General features: G+C 56.5%; 2 protein-coding genes across 2 annotated transcripts in view; both read right to left on the reverse strand.

The window, feature by feature from the left end:
* Ifitm10 (interferon induced transmembrane protein 10) overlaps window positions 1-3621 on the reverse strand; it is a 20439-nt gene extending 16818 nt beyond the window's left edge. The window contains exon 1 of the mRNA XM_010636152.1: window positions 3464-3621. Within this exon, the coding sequence (XP_010634454.1) occupies window positions 3464-3621 (158 nt within the window). The remainder of the gene's footprint in view (window positions 1-3463) is intronic.
* Ctsd (cathepsin D) lies at window positions 3271-13184 on the reverse strand. Its single transcript, XM_010635635.3, has 9 exons — window positions 12990-13184; window positions 10714-10873; window positions 9083-9206; window positions 8404-8522; window positions 6768-6994; window positions 4654-4776; window positions 4282-4426; window positions 4100-4198; window positions 3271-4023 (listed from the first exon to the last, which is right to left on the reverse strand). The coding sequence occupies exons 1-9, from the start codon at window positions 13055-13057 to the stop codon at window positions 3856-3858; spliced, it is 1233 nt and encodes a 410-aa protein (XP_010633937.1). The 5' UTR covers window positions 13058-13184; the 3' UTR covers window positions 3271-3855.
* Window positions 13185-15947: the final 2763 nt, after the last annotated feature.

A 15947-nucleotide genomic window follows, 5' to 3' on the forward strand; every position in this document is an offset into this window, starting at 1 on the left:
GGACCTGCCGTCTTCAGCGCCCCCCTCCCCGCCCCGCCTCCTCTCGGCCTGTTGCGCTCCACCTGCCATTTCTTTCCTCAGGTGAGTTCTTGCCCCTGCCTGTGAGATCCCAGTCCTGGTGCAGTAGAACTCACTCCGCCTGGGTCAACCTCGGAGCCCCCTCACATCTCAGTCCTGGTGCTGAGTCTCTCAAAGCCCCCACTGGGCCATCGTGCCCCCCTCCCAGCCAGTCCCCTATGTCCTGTCCTGACCCCACTCCCAGCCAATACCGTCCCCCAGCTCAGCTCCTGTCTCTCTACATCCCTGTCCCTAACCAAGTCCCTTTGGAGTCTCTGGCCCCTCAAAGTTCCAAAACTCCTCGTCCCAGTTCCAGGGTGGAGGGCACTTTATCAAACCCCCATTTTTGCACGGTCCTTCCCTACAAGTGCCCAGCCCCTAAGACCACTCTCCAGCCCCTTCTGTGCTGAGTCTACCAAGTCCATGACCTTCACTAATCTTCAGGATGCACCCCCACACACACACCAGCCCAGGCCTTTAAGAGCTCCTGTCCCCCTCCCTGAGTCTGACCTCCACCATACTTAGCCACTCTCGATAATTCAGTTCACTAACAAAGTTGGTTTTGGATCCTGTGGCCTTTTGCAAGTCAGCCTGTCCCTGCACAGGTGCAGAGTCTACTCCTCTGTCCTCAGAGCCAATGTCCTGCTCCAAAGCCCTGGACCTTGGTCCTTCACTGTGATCCCCCAACACTGGTAACCTTGGAATCTAGTCCACATAGCTGCAGGGCCTCTCTGTGAGCCTCCGTCCGTCCCACCAGGGACCCAATCCTGAGGGTGATCTGTTCCACACTTCATTTCCCCTAATGCCAACCTCTCAGCTGGAATTTCTCCTCACACACACACACACACACACACATTCTCATTCTCTCTTGAACACTTATTCTCAGCTGATCTCCCAGCTCCAGAAAAGTCCTGATGAGCCTCCCCTTCCCTGGAGAAAACCCCAGCCCTCCCTTCCACGAAGCCCCCTCTGCACCATACAGTTGCTGGATCTGAGTTAGGTCCTCTTCACCAGTCTGCTGGCTGGGTTGGGCCCAGACCGTGCTCCTAGGACCCCTGAAGCTATACTGATGCCCTCCTCTCTCTCCAGCCTGTCCTCTTTTCCAAGCTCCCATCCTTCTCCTATGAAGCCTTCTTCTGGAGCCCTCTTGGTTTGTCTCCAGCCTCTCCAGGACCCTCCCTCTTCCCCTTCTCCCAATCCCTCTCAGGAACCCATTCCTGAGTGAGTGCTCACCAGGCCCTGCCTCTGTACCCTTTTTCTTTGGAACCTCAGTGCTCTCTGAGCCCAGATCCCTTCTGGGAACCCTTGTAAGCAGGAGAAGTCCTGCCCCCTCTAAAGTCCCACCCCTCCCAGTACAGGCCCCGCCTCCATCCCCACACTGACCCCCTAGCTCAGCCTTAGCCTGGCATGTCAGGAACCCACAGCTTGAAGTAATCTTATATGATAGCACCCTGAGTGGGAAGAATTCCCAAACTCAAGGAGCCCTCCCTCCCTTTTTGGAGCCCAGCCTTGGTGCACAGACCCAGAGGCCCGTGGGTGGTAGGGGACCAGGCTGTTTGCCTTTACCTAACACTACCTCCCCTTTCCCAAGGGCCTAGCACTGGGGAACCCAGACCCAGCATCCAGATGCGCTGAGGGCTGGGCCCAACTTAGGTGCCCTCTGCAGCTTGAGACCCTCCCTGCCTCGCAGCCCTGTCTGGTGCTGCGCTGGGCAACAGCAGCATAGCCAGGGTGGCCAAGTGCACATCTCAGGCAGCAAGAGAGATGCTTGGACCTCAAGGCAGGGCTGCTCAAGGTCCCTGGCAAAAGCGGTCAGGGCTCTCTCCCTGCGCCCCACCTTGGGGAGCTCTCTCCAAGGCCTCTGAAGCCCCCACTCTGAGATGGCGGGTGAAGGGACTGGCCTTGGGTAGGGACCCCCTACAGATTCTCCAGGCCAGGAATCTCTCACCCAGAGGAGCCAGATGGTGCAGAGCAGGGCCGAGTTTCAGCCATGAGGGGCCCCAAAGCCAGTCAGGCAGTGGGGCCTGTTACTTGCTACATCCTACAGCCAGGGAGGCCTGAGGCTGGATTTGAACCTGGAGTCAGACTCCAGGGTCCTAAGAATCCTAACTGGCTGGATGGAGCCCTACTCCTTGGGTAGCTGCAGCCCTGTGCTTGGGCAGGAAAGGAGTCAACTCAGGCCCAAGCGGCAGGGGAGGGGAGGAGTTTCCTCCCTTCGGCCTTGGTGCACAGTGTCTGATGACACTGGTCTCCAGAAATCCTGCCAGGCCCTGCGGATCTCTCCCCAGCTGCCTACTCGTATTTCAGGCGGAGAACAGTGGGCACATATGCACTGGCATCCTGGCAACTCTCGGTGAATGTTCTAGAGAAAGTGCCTGGTATAGATTGGCCCTGGGGTACAGGCCTGAGAGCACCATGATGGGAAACACCCTTCATCCAGCAGGCTGAGGGTGCCAGAATGACAGGATGACAAAGGTCACACTTACCCTTTTTCCTGTACCTGCTGAGTTCAGGACCAGATTCCAAAGGGAATCCCGGCTCCACCAAGTGTTCACCAACTCCTACCAGTCCTTCAAACCTTCTTAGCTGCTGTCTTTGCTGCATATAGACATATGCTCCTGCCCTCTTTCCTCCCAACAAATAAGACCACTCAGGAGCTAGCCAGCACTGTCTGTAGCAGTTGCAACCTGGGGGTTCCGAGTCTGGCCTCAGGCAGATCTGCTCTAACACTACATTGGCTCACACAGGCCCAAGCTGCTCCCAGTTGGGAAAGGAGGCCCAGTTAGGAGGAAGGTTACACACACCACACCCAGCCTGTGCAAAGGCCTCTTCCCCGGGCCCAAGGCAAGTGGGGAGACCTGCTAGGGTCCCAGTACTGTTGTTTTTCTTTGGGGCAGGAATACTGCCAGCATGGACCACACCTGTGAATCCTTTGTGCCTTAGTGTAGGGGCTTAGTGTAGTGTAGTGGAACAATGTGCCAGGCCCTACCATCTAGCCTAGAGCCAAGGCCCTATACTCTGGTCACTGTTGTAGGCCTCAAACAAGGCAGCTCTTGCCAACCATATATTGGCCACAAGGCTCAACTGTCAGGCTCAGCCTTGGTACCCTTAAGCCCATGCCTGAGAGCCAAGCTTGGGCACACCAGGGGCTTCCCTTGCCTGGCCTTGAGTCAGCTCTTCCACTCAGCACAGAACAAAGAACATGCACACAGAAAGAGGCCCAAACAATTTTATTTTCGTAAAATCACTGTGGCTCTCAGTCCCTGGGGAGAGGGCAGCAGAGGTCAGCCATAGTGGGGAGTCTGTGCTGCCCACCTAGGCCAATATGTGCCCACTCCAAGCAGATCACACCGCAGGGTGACGCTGCAGCCCCTTTGTCTGGTTTTAGTCCACAGGCTCCTCTGACCTGTCAGGCTTGTACAGAGGCTGGGGTACGAGGATGAGTGTAAGCCGCAGAGCCAGGCTGAACAGAGGGATCTCGGGTGGGCCAGTTTCCAGAGGAAGACAGTCTGTTGCAGGGCAGGGGCTCCTGGGATGCACAAACTGGGCAGTCACCAAGCCCATGCTGGGTCTTCCAAGTAAGTAACAGACCTGTGCACTGGACCGGTCTCCACCATCCTCAAACACACCAGCAGTATTTTCACTCCAAGGAGGGAAAGCCACAGAACAGTGATGAGCTCAGGGCCTCCAGAGCCACGTGGCGAGTGTGTAAGTGTGTATGAGTGGGGAAGGGGCTGGAGGGCTGGGCAGCCTCCTACTGGACTCCGGGCCATTTCTCCACCACTGGACAGAACTGAGCTAGAGCTTGGAGGCCTGGGCGAAGCCCACCCTGTTGTTGTCTCGGTCGAAGACGGTGTAGTAGCGGCCAATAAAGATGTCACCCAGGATCCAGAGAGGCCCGCTGGGCGGGGGGATGTCCATGCCCATGAAGCCGCTCAGGCAGATGGTCTTCCCGCCTTGTGACACCTGCATGATCGTAGTGGTCACCACGGGGCCTGCCCACCCAGCAGCACCCAGCAGCACCCTGCCCACATCCACTTACCTTGAGAACATAGTCCTCTGGGGTCAGGAGGTAGTCATTGCCTCCAAGCTTCAGGGTGATTGAGGGCAGGCTGGACACCTTCTCACAGGGGACCATATACTGCAAGAAGAGAGGAGTGTTGGGGTGCAGCCTCAGCACCCCTCTGCTACCCACTGGTTCACCAGCCATCTTGCCGTGCTCACCTCGCCCTGGATCAGCGGTATGGCCCCAATGGCCTTCTGCAGCTCCTTTACTTCATCCACGGGACCCACCAGGAGGGAGGTGCCTGTGTCCACGATGGCCTCACAGCCCCCCTTGCACAAGTTCAGCCCTTTGCCCACCTCCAACCTGGGGATGGGAAGACACGAGTTCCTGCACTGGGTCCAGGGTCAGAGAAGAACTTAGGGTAGGTAATGGGGGGTAAGGGGGATGCCCTGGCCCCAGCTATGGACTCTGCTCAACCCTGAAGCCATGGGCCAGCAAGTGCTGTAGCCTAGGTAGGGCGAGGGAGGGGCCGGCCACACTGCCCCAGGGACCCCGTGTGCCACCCCTGCCCCAGAAGTATCCCAACTCACTGGTCCATGTGAACCTGCCAATAGGCCTTGCGGGTGACGTTCAGATAGGTGAAGGAGCCTTTGTAGTACTTGCTGTCAATGCCACCCAGCATGAGCTCCCCACCAGGATGTGCACTCGGGTCCCTAGAGAAGGCAGGAAGCAGTCAGCATCTCTCACCCTAGGACAGGTGGCCCCTAGCAGCCACCAGAGGACTGGGTGGACCAGGAGGGCAGCAGGAGATGGGCTTCCCGAGAAACACCCAGAGAGAAGCAGAAGCTTCCTTCTTCCTGGGGAGGGAATTCAATCCCATGCCCTACATAGCCTGTTCCCAGCAGGAGAGAGCTGGCTAGTACTCTGAGGACCCAAGACTTAACCATAAGTGGTCAGATCAAGGTTGCAGGACAGACAGGGAAGTATCAGGGCACCAGGGAGGGCATAACTCTGGAAAACTGAGGAGGTGTCTTGTTTCTGCTTTAGGTTCTTTGGACTTCTTGTTCCAGAAACAACCTACACCCCACAGCCTTGCGAGCGCCTTTAAATGTTTCTCTCACCTTCTCCCCATGTCTACTCTCTTACTTAAGACACCTTCTCACAGCAAGCCAAGGTGCCCGTGAGTGGAACGTGGGCCACTTGCTTCCAGCTTTCTGTGTACTGTACCCCTAATGCTGGAGACTTTTTTTTAAAAAGGACAATGGGAAGGCCAGGATTTTGTTGTCTCCTGGCACGTCCCTGACTGCACTTACCACCCTCCTCCTGGCTGGTGCCTGCACTCAGAAGCCGTCCTCCCACCCGAGGCTCCTCCTGCCTCCAGCCTTTGCCTCCTGTCATCACTTTTGAAATCATAGGTGTAGAAAAACCTGACCGGCGCCTTGTTGCTCCTCTCTTCCGCCCACAAGCCTCCTCTTTTGAGCCCTGGGCCCCTCACCCTGCTGACTTCACTTCTGCCCCCACCCAGACGGCAGACAGGACCCCAGACCAGTGCCTCTGGTGGTCACACAGGTGGGTCTCAGCTTCTTCACTTCACTTCCTCTCTTGCACCTAGGGGCAGCCCAGGGAAATGATCCCAACTCTCCACCTGCACCCCAGCCTCCAGCTAGCTAGCAGCTCTGCCCAGAGTCCTGCTGCTAAGAAGCAGTCACTGACCCAGCAAGGAACAAAAGAGTGGACACAGAGCCTAGGATGGGGGCAGAGAGGATTGGGTAGGAATTCTGCACTGGGTAGGAATTCTGCCGGAAGGAGCCCAGGACTTGGGGTCAGGGGTCAGGCCTAGAGACCTGAGAGCAAACGGGCACGAGAAAGGTAACTGTGGCTAAGGCATCCCTAGAAAGGGTGTATGCAGGGCAGTGGCTGGCACAGCATTGGTTTGGGAAGCCACCTGCTGATTCCCTGCCCCTCCTGGGAGGCAGAGCCCTGGCAGTGAGGTACCTGACACCCAGCTACCCACTTCTGTCTGCGGCTCCTGCCCAGGAACCAGCACCATCATGAAGAGGAATGGAGGCCCCCTGCAAGGTTCCCTGACTAGAGATCTCCATGTTGGGCAGCAGCTGCATGGGGACCTGTCTTGTTGGCAGAAAGGTCTCCCATGTTCCCTTTAGGCCACAGAATCTTTGGGAAAAGCCCTGGAAGCTGTTTTCCCTCCACGTGGAGACTAAGGTTCTGAGTGTGCTCCAGCATCCGCCTCTTGAAGCCAACCTAGAGCCATCTCCCTTGGAGGCCCTGTCATGGATCAGGGCTCACAGCTGTTTCCCTCGGGGCCATTAGCAGCCCCAACTGGGATCCCATTTGCCCTCTCCAGATCCAGGAAGCATGAGGCAGACTGAGCCAGGAACTTCACGACCCCAATCAGGTCCAGTCCCCACAGGAAGAAAGGCCATGGCAGCCTGGATCCTGGGAACCGGGCCCTGCCCAAGCTCTTCCTAGCAGTAGACCTTGACATGACACAGCTTTCTCAGGAGGCTGTGTGCTTACCCCTATGAGGGTGATTCATTCATGTCTCAAGATACCATCAGGCCAGAAGTCAGGGACTGTGGCCACATGCCTGATGGCAGTCACAGGCTCCAACCCCTATCCTGGGTTTCAGCAAGGCTGAGTCCAGCAGAACTGGGGGAATTATGCACTTTCTCTCCAAGCCCACCTGTTTAGGAAGAAGGAGAAGACATTCTTTTCCATCAGCTTCTGATTCATCAGGTTGTCAAAGACCGGCAGGACATTGTTGACAGAGATGCGGGGGTAAGCCATGCCCAGGATGCCATCAAACTTGGCCACAATGAAGGTGATGCCTGGCTGCTTGGTGGCCTCCCCAAAGGTCTGCTTCTTCACTTTGATGTTGCTGGGCTTAGACTCAGATGATTTACAGGGCACCTGTGGGCCAGGGCAGGGGCCATTTGGCCATGTATGATGACTGTGTATGTGAATACCCACCTGGGGCACAGGTGGCAAGTTATGAAGCCTAGCTCAGTGACACCCCTCTCCTTACACACACTAACTAGGCAGGCAGAGAAAGCATGAATGGAAGGGTTGAATACAGCCAAACACAGCAGGAGACGAGTATATGGTGTAGGGGTGGGTGGTGTCCTCTGACCTCTGCTCACCGGGCCAGTCTTGCTTCTACCTTTGAGCTTGGGGACAAGATGCTGAGCCTGAGCCTGCAGCCCAAGAGGCTAGGGAACCAGATGGCTCCCCAAGCTGAGGCTGCAGATAGACAGTGGGCAGAACAGGATGTGGGTTAGCTGTGTGGGGCTGATGAAAGAGAGTGCGTTAGGCAATATCCTATTCAGGTGGGGGGCCCAGTGAGAAAAGAGACCCAAAGCAACATTACAGACAGGTCTCCGGGTGTTGCAGGGAAAAGCCACGCCTGTTCCAGTTTGGCAGCACAGGCACGAGGGCCCGACATGCCAAGACACTGGCAGTATTTTGGTCTCCACGCAGCAGGCCCAGCTGAGACACCTGCCCTCTTCCCCTCCCATCCTGACACGGCACCCCTCTCCTTTCTCACTCCCTAGACCCATGGCCTTGCCCAGTAAGGACTCAGAGGTGCAGTCTGTGGCCTCCAGCCTTTCCTTGCAAGACCCTCCACTGCAGGAGGCCTGATGGCTGTCCCCTGGTAGCCCTCCCCTCCCCTCTACATTTCTCCATAATGTTCCTCCTCTAGCATCTCTGGACAGGTGTTTTCTCGCACATCGCACCCTTTCCAATCCTTTGGGATCCCTCAGCCAGGCTCAGACACCACTCTATCCCCAGCACCCCTGGCCCGATGCCCCCTCAGACCTGGCACTAGACACCCTGCTGGCTTTCAACCCAATGCATTCAAAACAGAATCCCATCCTCCTAGCCAGGTCCACCCTTCACACCACACCAGAGAGGGATCCTGCCTCTCAGCACCCTCCCATGGGTGCTGTTGTGTCACACCGAGGTGTGGCCATCCTTGCCTGCCCCAGTACTGCCTCTCTGCTCATCACCTCCGGACTCCCAGGGAACCCAGGCCCTTTCATCCTAGGGCTCCTTGCCGCTCCTTGCCCATGACAGATCTTCTTCCCCACAAAGCACTGGAGCCCTTCCTGTCCCAGCCTTCACTCAGATGGTACCTCTGCCTAGCAGACCTAGCATTCTCAGTGATCTGCTACTGGTTCTCAAACTCAGCAGCCCCACTCCTACCCCGAGTTGGGATTGGCCTGGGACCACCATGCCCTTTCTTTCAGCTCCAGGTGCACAGGTGAATCCTTGGCCACAGCTGACACCTCCAGCCCCAGGAAAGGCCCTGGGGGACTCACCGACACAGTGTCCTGGCTCAAGTACCCAGAAAGGCTGCCCGAGCCATAATGGATGTTGAAGGACGAGCCATTCTTCATGTAGGTGCTGGACTTGTCACTGTGGTACTTGTGGTGGAACCCTGCAAGGGGGCAGGAAAGGACATCAGCCTGCCACCCAACCCACTATAGACCACCTTAGCTAACCCACCATAGGGAACCCTGGACTGTGGGCTGTGACAGTCCCTGTCCTGCTCTCAGATCAAGTGGTCCAGCTCACAGCTTGCTCTCATCTACACCAGCTCAGTCCTAATCCTGTTGAGGCAAGGCCAGCACAAACAAGTTCACCTACAGACTGGGGTGCCCTAGGGCAGGGCAGAGGAGCCAGCCAGTTTGATGTGGTTGAGAAGCCAAGCACATATTGCCCAAGAGGTTTCTCGTCCCGTTTCCCAGATGGCCCTGCCGCTGGATATCACAAAGGCTGCACTCCCCAGGGGGAAAGCAAGTATTTGAAAAACTGGAATGGACATGGCTACTTAAGGCTCCCACACCAGAGCTTTTGCCTGACCATGGATGAGTGCGAAGGGCAGGCAAGTGTCAGGGCAGTACATAGCTGGGTATCTGGAAGGGTACAGAGCCCTTGGTCTCCCCTCGGGGCACCCAGGCGGGACTGGAAGCAGGAGGACAGACATGGAAGACTCACAGCAGGCTATGTCGAGCATAGAGCATCTGGAAGAGGGGACCCACAGGTTGGAGGAGCCCGTGTCAAAGACGACTGTGAAGCACTGCGGCGGGGTTCCGATGCCAATCTCCCCATAGTACTGAGCCTGGCAGAGACAGTGTGCATCAGCATGAGGGGAGGCAGGCAGGCACCCCAGTTCTCCACTGGGCCTGAAGGGCCCCTGCTGTCCCAGACTACAGGGAGAAGGGCCCTGAAGTCCACTTTCACCTTCTGTACCCGGCAGACATTGGTAGAAGGTGTAGAGTGTTGGGGGGGGGTTTCCTAAGAAACAGGCTTCAGACCTGGGCCCAGTCCTCAGTCACAGGTACTCATGGTTTCTCCCTAGAACTGCGGCACCCACATGACATGGCATGGCCAGGCAAGGACTATAATATTCAGAAGATGAGGACTGAGGTCAGGCCTGACCCTTGACCTGGGCTCAAGTGCTAGAATGGCTGGCCTGGTAGACCTTGCCATTGTCCCAGTAAAGAGGGTGACACTTCCTTCCCAGACCAGGCCTTATTCTGGTGACCTCAGTTCCTGCAGTCCGGAGTCAGCTGGACCCTGCTTGCCTGGCCACCCTGATTTCTGGGAGAGGGCTTGGCACTGTCTACACAGGACCTTGGCTCTCATTCCACCAGTCCTCTAACCCTTTGGCTCCACAGAGAAGTGGCTTCGGACTCCTGATCCAAGAGAAGTAGGGGTGGGTGGTGACTCAGCAAATCTTTAGTCTGTGTGGAAGTGTGTGCACATGCTCTGGGGGGACTGGGACTGGCCAGCAGCCCCCAGGGTAGGTGGCCCCCACCTCCTCCAAAGTCACATGCTGTATCTCAAGCTTCCTGTCACAGCTAGGACTCCTGCCAAGCAGGACAGAGCACAGTCATTCCCCTGCACAGGGCAGCCACAAAGCCCATGCTAAACAGTGCCAAGGACTTTCAAGACTCACTCTGAATCAGGGTCTTGGGCTGCTGAAGAGATTACAGCATTTGGCCCTGAACCTGCCCCCAAATCTGGAACATGCTGGCCAAGCCCAGCTTGCCACACGGCTTCCAGAACACTCTACCCCGGAGCCTATTTCCATCCCAAAGACAGTGGGACAAGAGTGGCTACCTACTGGGAGAAGATGGTGAGGGGAAGGAACTACACACAGTGTCACCCCAGGCCTCTCACTAGACAGGCAGGAAACAGAGACTCCAGTTATACCCAGACAGGCACAAAGGCCCGGGTTCCACACCTCACAACTTCTGGGGTAGGATTAGGGCAAGGCTGGGATTGATCTGAGGCTCCTTTGTGCCCCCACAGAACAGTCCTGAGGATTAGATACCACTATAGCTCTGAGCTGGTGGTCAGTGCTCAAGATCTGAGGAAGAGTCATCCCAAGATACCAAGGCCAGCCCCTAACCGGCCCTCTCAGCCCCAGTAGCTCCTTAGAGGCAGGATCCCAAAAGGAAGCAAAAGGGGTGGGGCGGAGCAGGAAGGGTGGGGCCATGAACAGCCCACCAAACAGGTGTACCAGTCAATTTCCTGGCTGCAGAGTAAGAAGGCAGTTTTCACCAACTCATATAGCCAGCACCCCAAACTCCTACCCTCAGTGCACCCTGATCCAAACTCACATCCATGTAGTTTTTCAGTATCTCTGGAACTGGACCTGTGGTCTTGGTGGACAACTGTGGTGAGTACTTAGTCAAGGGACCGTGGGCGATCAGGTCTTCAATGGAGCCCCCAGCCTCCGTCATGGTGCGGCGAATGGATGTGAACTTGTGCAGGGGAATTCTGTCAAGATGGGGTGGGCCATGTCAGAGAAAGGGTCCAGACACATTCTCTTCACCTCCCACCCTAGGATACCCAAGCATGGCGAGGGCAGCCCTCTAGCATGCTGAGACCACCTGTTAGCCACCAGGTGCCCATCAGCTGCCTCCAGGGTAGGTCCACCTGGATATCCCTGGAAATTTCAAACTCTGCATGGCTTAAACCAAACTGCTGCCCTAAACAAAACCTGCAGACCCAGTAGCCCTCAAATCACCAAAGAGCAACCCATCACCACCCCTAGGTGGCTCAGGCCAAAGTCCTGGAAGGCCCCTGTACCCCACACTGACTCTGCTCCTTATACCCCACATTTAAACTGGAGGCCTGTGTGTAGGCCTGTGTGTCCACCTCTGCTGCTCCCCAACCACCCTCAGTCACTCCAGAAGCCCCTGCTGGTCTGTCTCCTTTGTGCACCTCTAATTTTGTCCAGGATGGAAACAGGTAGGGGTCTGATTAAGGTGCTGCTGGGGACCTGTCACTTCTGCCTGAAGCCCTCTGTGGCATCTATTGCACCTGGTCTTCTGGCTACATCTGCTCTCCAATTGGACTCCACACTGAGGTGGTCCCTTCTAGGCCTGCAATGACACACCTGCCAGCCTGACCTTCCTGGTGGATTCTCCTGGCCATCAGAGGGGCTTCAACATCAATCCTAAGCCCTCCCTGACCACTGCAGCAACCCTTCAAGAGCCATTTCCTAAGCCCCATCTCCTTCTGTGTGCTCACAACCATATACATCTTGAGAGTTCAATGACTGTCCCAAGGCACCAGAGGCTTCTGTGTGTCCTCCATAAGGGGTTTTGGCATTCTGGCTCAGAGCATTCCTCCAGAGGCCTGACTGAGGTGGCCTCGGGGACTGACCTGTGCAGGAGGGGAACTAGAAACTGTTCTGTTTAACAACGGATTCTACCATCAAATAGCAGAGAGGGCCCTGCCCCAGCTCCTGGGGTTGCTGACCTCCTTAGTCTGAGCTTGCTCCCTGGAGAGAGGGCTCCACTGAGCTTGTAATTGCTGGATGAACCATTCATTTTCCCCACCCTAGGGATGTGAGCTCAAGGTCAGAGCTAGCTTTCCCAGGCAGGTCAAGGACGAGCTCCAAGATAGGATTCTTGCTTAAGGAGGGGGGCTGGAAGAGCCAGGTTCTGGACTGGAGGGATCACACCTTCCAGGGATCTGGGATCTGTGCCATCAATCCCCTAAGAACCAGGATTAGGTGTGAGGGTGCTTTGGCTTTGTGCCCTGACAGGAGGAAGCACCCTTCTCCACTGCTGTCTCTGCCCTCCCTGGAGGGGAGGCCTGAGGTCGGAGCAGGCTCGGCTATAGCAGGCTTGGGCCTGTGGCAGCATTCTTCAATAGCTCCAATTGAGGCTACTCGCCCCCAGGTTACAGCCCACAGACTTTGACAAGTCTGGATCCTATCCAACTCCCTGCCTCCAGCCTGTCCAGCAAGCTCTCAGGTCCTGCAGCCCTAGTTCTTCACCCACCTGCTACAGGCACAGGGCCCAGCAGAGTGGAAGACAGAAGTTGCATCGCCCAGAGAAAGGCTCACCTGGCACAAGAGGCAGATCCCTAGACCCGAGGAGCGCCAGTCCACCCAGGTCCACTGTCCTATACCATCTCCTTTTCTCTGGGACTTGTGGGTCTCTAGGGTACCCAGGGGACTCTCTGCCCAGGGCCTATAGGAAGATGCCCTGAAAAAACTGCTGGATGATGCTCCAGTTCACGGTTGGCAAATGTGGCCCCCAAGGGAAAGTGTCTTGCCCGGATTCTGGGGGCTTCAAGGCCCACTCTTTTGTCTCCTGACTCCCAGCTTCCTCGGGCCCTGAGTACAGACACCCAGTCACCTGTCCTGAAGGCCCACTGACCCTGGGAACCTGGGTCAAACCCGAGGCCTGTCCAGGCTCCTGCCCTCTCTTGGCCCTCGACGCCGACCCTAGGTGGTGCGGGCGGAGAGCCGAACCCTGCGCTCCAAGCTCAGGTACCCCTGAGGCGGGTGGGCTCCGCAAGAGGTAGCGCAGGGCACAGATGGTTGCATTCCCGCACGCGTGGGTCGGGGCGGGGCGGAGAGGAGCCGCGGGAGCCTCACCTGATGAGCGCGGTGGAGGTCCCGGCCAATAGGCCGAGGGCGAGCAGCATGAGGACCGGGGGCTGCATGGCGGCGGCGGCCGTGTCCGAGCCCAGCGCCTAAGGTTGCTCGCTTATAGCAGGGATGACGGCGCAGTCAGAACGAGTCAGCTGACCGGCTTGTTTGCCCCGAGCCTGTCACGTGGGTCAAGGACAACGGAGCTGAGGGCGGGGACGGGGCGGGGCGACCCTGGCTGCGTCCGCCTCGTCTGTCCCGGCGCAGGCGCGCTCTGTCCGGCCTCGCCCTGCCGGCGCCCGCCTCTAGACCTAAAACGCAGTTTCCAGTTTCTTGGGATCCGCCGGAACCGGGCGCGCGTAGCCCCTGCCGGGGGGAGGGGAGCGAGTCCCAGCCCGCTTCCCCACCTGCTTCTGCTCAGAGTCGGATCCCCAGGCCGATCCCTCTCGCGGGTCACCTTACCCTGGTGAATCTCCCAGGACGTGCACTGGGCTTCTAGACGGGCCTCAACCTCCTGCCCCCATTTCCTCAGAACCGGCGCTTCTCTTGGCAGTGTTGGGGCTCCCTGAACCCCATCCCTGGGGCTGGGCCCTCGCCATCCCTAACATGGCACTGACTACGGGAGGGCCTGCCGTGAAAGGACACTGAGCGGAGTCAGATAAAGGATCAGGTCGCCCAACACCTACAAGCGGCCTCAGTCTCTGATTGCGGGAAGCCTTGGTCCTTGGGGACTTTACAGGTCACCTGTATTTGTCACAGGGCGTGGTGTGGGGAGCTGATTTAAGTGTTGTCTGTGGAGAAGGGCCCCTCAAGAAGGACATGTAAGGGGATGTGAGGTCTGTGGGGGTCTTCCCTGAGAGGTCATTGTATGCTGAGGAACCTTCTGGGGCCCCTTCCAGCGACCAGGTTGATAGGCACTCCCTGACCCCACTTCACTGGGAGACAGACTTGTGGGACTGCCTAACTTTGTAATCTTAAATTCCTAGTCTCAAGTGTGATTAATGTAAATTAACAGGTGAACGTTTAGTAGTTCTGGGTAAATAGATAAAGATTGTTTCACTCCTTGTCTACCCAGAAGGAATGTTTTGAAAACCTTGGGACATTCTGTAAGCATCTTGAGTATAGACCCCCACCCTGCCTATCCCCTTATAAAAAGGACCTCAGCCCCTGAGCTGGCTCTTCTCGGAGCTGCTTGGCTCCAGGAGAGCCGTCTGGCCAGACTAATAAAGGTCTGTTTTCCAACTAGTCTGGTGTGTTCCTTCCTGGGTGATTCTCGCTGCCCATCAAACTCCTGGAGCCATCGCTGGGCTATAGGCCCCAGGATTGTGGAGGCCCTTTTTGGCTGTTAACGGCTCCTGGAAGTAAGGCCCTGGGACTTGTGTCTGGGCCTTCTTTGGGCTATGGGACTCAGCATTGTGGAGGCCTTTTGGCTGTTCACACTCCGTGGAGTGGAAGTGAAACTTTAGGTCTTACAGACTGAGCTGCTGTGCTCCGACAGGTGGGCTTGGCATTTCCATCTTTTCTATAACCAACTGAATTGGCCTCCCCCTGGGTCATTCTGATGGCCCCAGATGAGTGGCCACAGCCTGGACCCTGCCTACATACCCAGTGTTCCAAGTGGTTTTTTTCCTATAAGTGAGGTTAAGAGTTTATTTGCCCTGGAATCTCACCCCCACTGCTAGGGGTCCAAGGTTGTCCTTGGAGCAGTCCAAAGTAGGCTTGGCACCTGAAGTCCTCACTTTTCTCCTTGTAGGCTCCTCTTTAAGAGATAACAGCTGGACTCTGGATGGACTGGCAGGGGTAGAAGGTCTCTTCAATTGTGCTGGGCCTGAAGCCCTGCAGTGGACAATGAAGTGTGTCCCAAGATCCTCATGTGCAAAAGAGGCATTAATGAGGCCACCAGAGAGAATGGGCATTGTAGACAGCATGACCAGACACAGGACAGGGTGGTCAGCTGTGGAGTCTGTGGTGCTGGTGAGGACCATGGGGAGCTACTGAGAAGGCAGCTGAACCTATAGGCATCTGTAGTGCTTTCCTACAGAGAGATCTGCCTGTTCATCCCATGGCTTCCCCACACCTAGAGCAGAGCCGAGCATGTGGAAGGTTCCCCGTATAATCTAGGAGGGATGAATGCCTAGATGAAGATCCAGGAGGGAATGGCCCACAGCAGCCTTGGACATGGTTTCTGTTCCTTTCTCTACCCATTTGCCCAGTCAGATTCCTCCTACTAGGCTTGGATTCTCCCACTTGCAGATCCAAGGCTGTCACAGAATCGAGATCAGGCAGAGCCTGGCTATGCTGATCAACTGGAACATGCCCTGCCTCCCTGCCCAGCTCAGACCCCAGGACACTGTTGCACCTGCTTCGCTGAGCCCGGAGTCCCTCTGCCACCTTTAGGACCCCTTGGGTGGTGGAAGGGATTGTGTCCAGGCCTGCAATTCTGTCTTGAGTCCAGTCTGTGATCTAGGGATCCCTCATCCTGGCCTTGCCCTGCATTTGGGAGAGTGCAGGGGACAAGGCCCTGTTTGGGGCATTGTTGTTGTGTTAATTGTGGTAGACTTGGAGGTATTCTTTGGCCTTCAGCTGCACAGAGGGGTTTATTGGGGATCCAAGGGTCCCAAGCCAAGAAGGCTACACCTGGCAGGGACGTGAGATCAGTCTCTTGTGCAGCCTGGAGGGAGGGACGAGGCAGGTGTGGAGGCTGGCTTGTGTTCCATGGTAGTGTAACTGGATCCCTCTAGCTCTTGGTCAGGTCCTTGTTTGGGAGCAACGAATATTAAAAAGCTGACAAAACAGCAAACAGCAAGTGGTGGAGAATGGCCAAATGTGTGTTTATTAGAAAGAATAAAAAAAATGCTCTCAGGGCCGGGGATTTAGCTTAGTGGTTCTGCTGCCTGCCTCCCAAGTGCAAGGATCTGAGATCGATCCCCAGTAACCAAAAAAAAAAAAAAAAAAAAAAAAAAC

This window comes from Fukomys damarensis, unplaced genomic scaffold (genome assembly GCF_012274545.1).
Source record: "Fukomys damarensis isolate Sample0158 unplaced genomic scaffold, DMR_v1.0_HiC HiC_scaffold_27, whole genome shotgun sequence".
Lineage (NCBI taxonomy): Eukaryota > Metazoa > Chordata > Mammalia > Rodentia > Bathyergidae > Fukomys > Fukomys damarensis.

Excerpts from the sequence above, each read along its gene's own strand:
- Ctsd (XM_010635635.3), bottom strand. The coding sequence starts at position 13,057 with ATGCAGCCCCCGGTCCTCATGCTGCTCGCCCTCGGCCTATTGGCCGGG. Across the intron at positions 4,427-4,653 it reads TGGCAGGTTCACATGGACCA|GTTGGAGGTGGGCAAAGGGC; the intron begins GTGAGTTGGGAT and ends TCCCATCCCCAG. Across the intron at positions 4,024-4,099 it reads CAGAGGACTATGTTCTCAAG|GTGTCACAAGGCGGGAAGAC; the intron begins GTAAGTGGATGT and ends ACGATCATGCAG.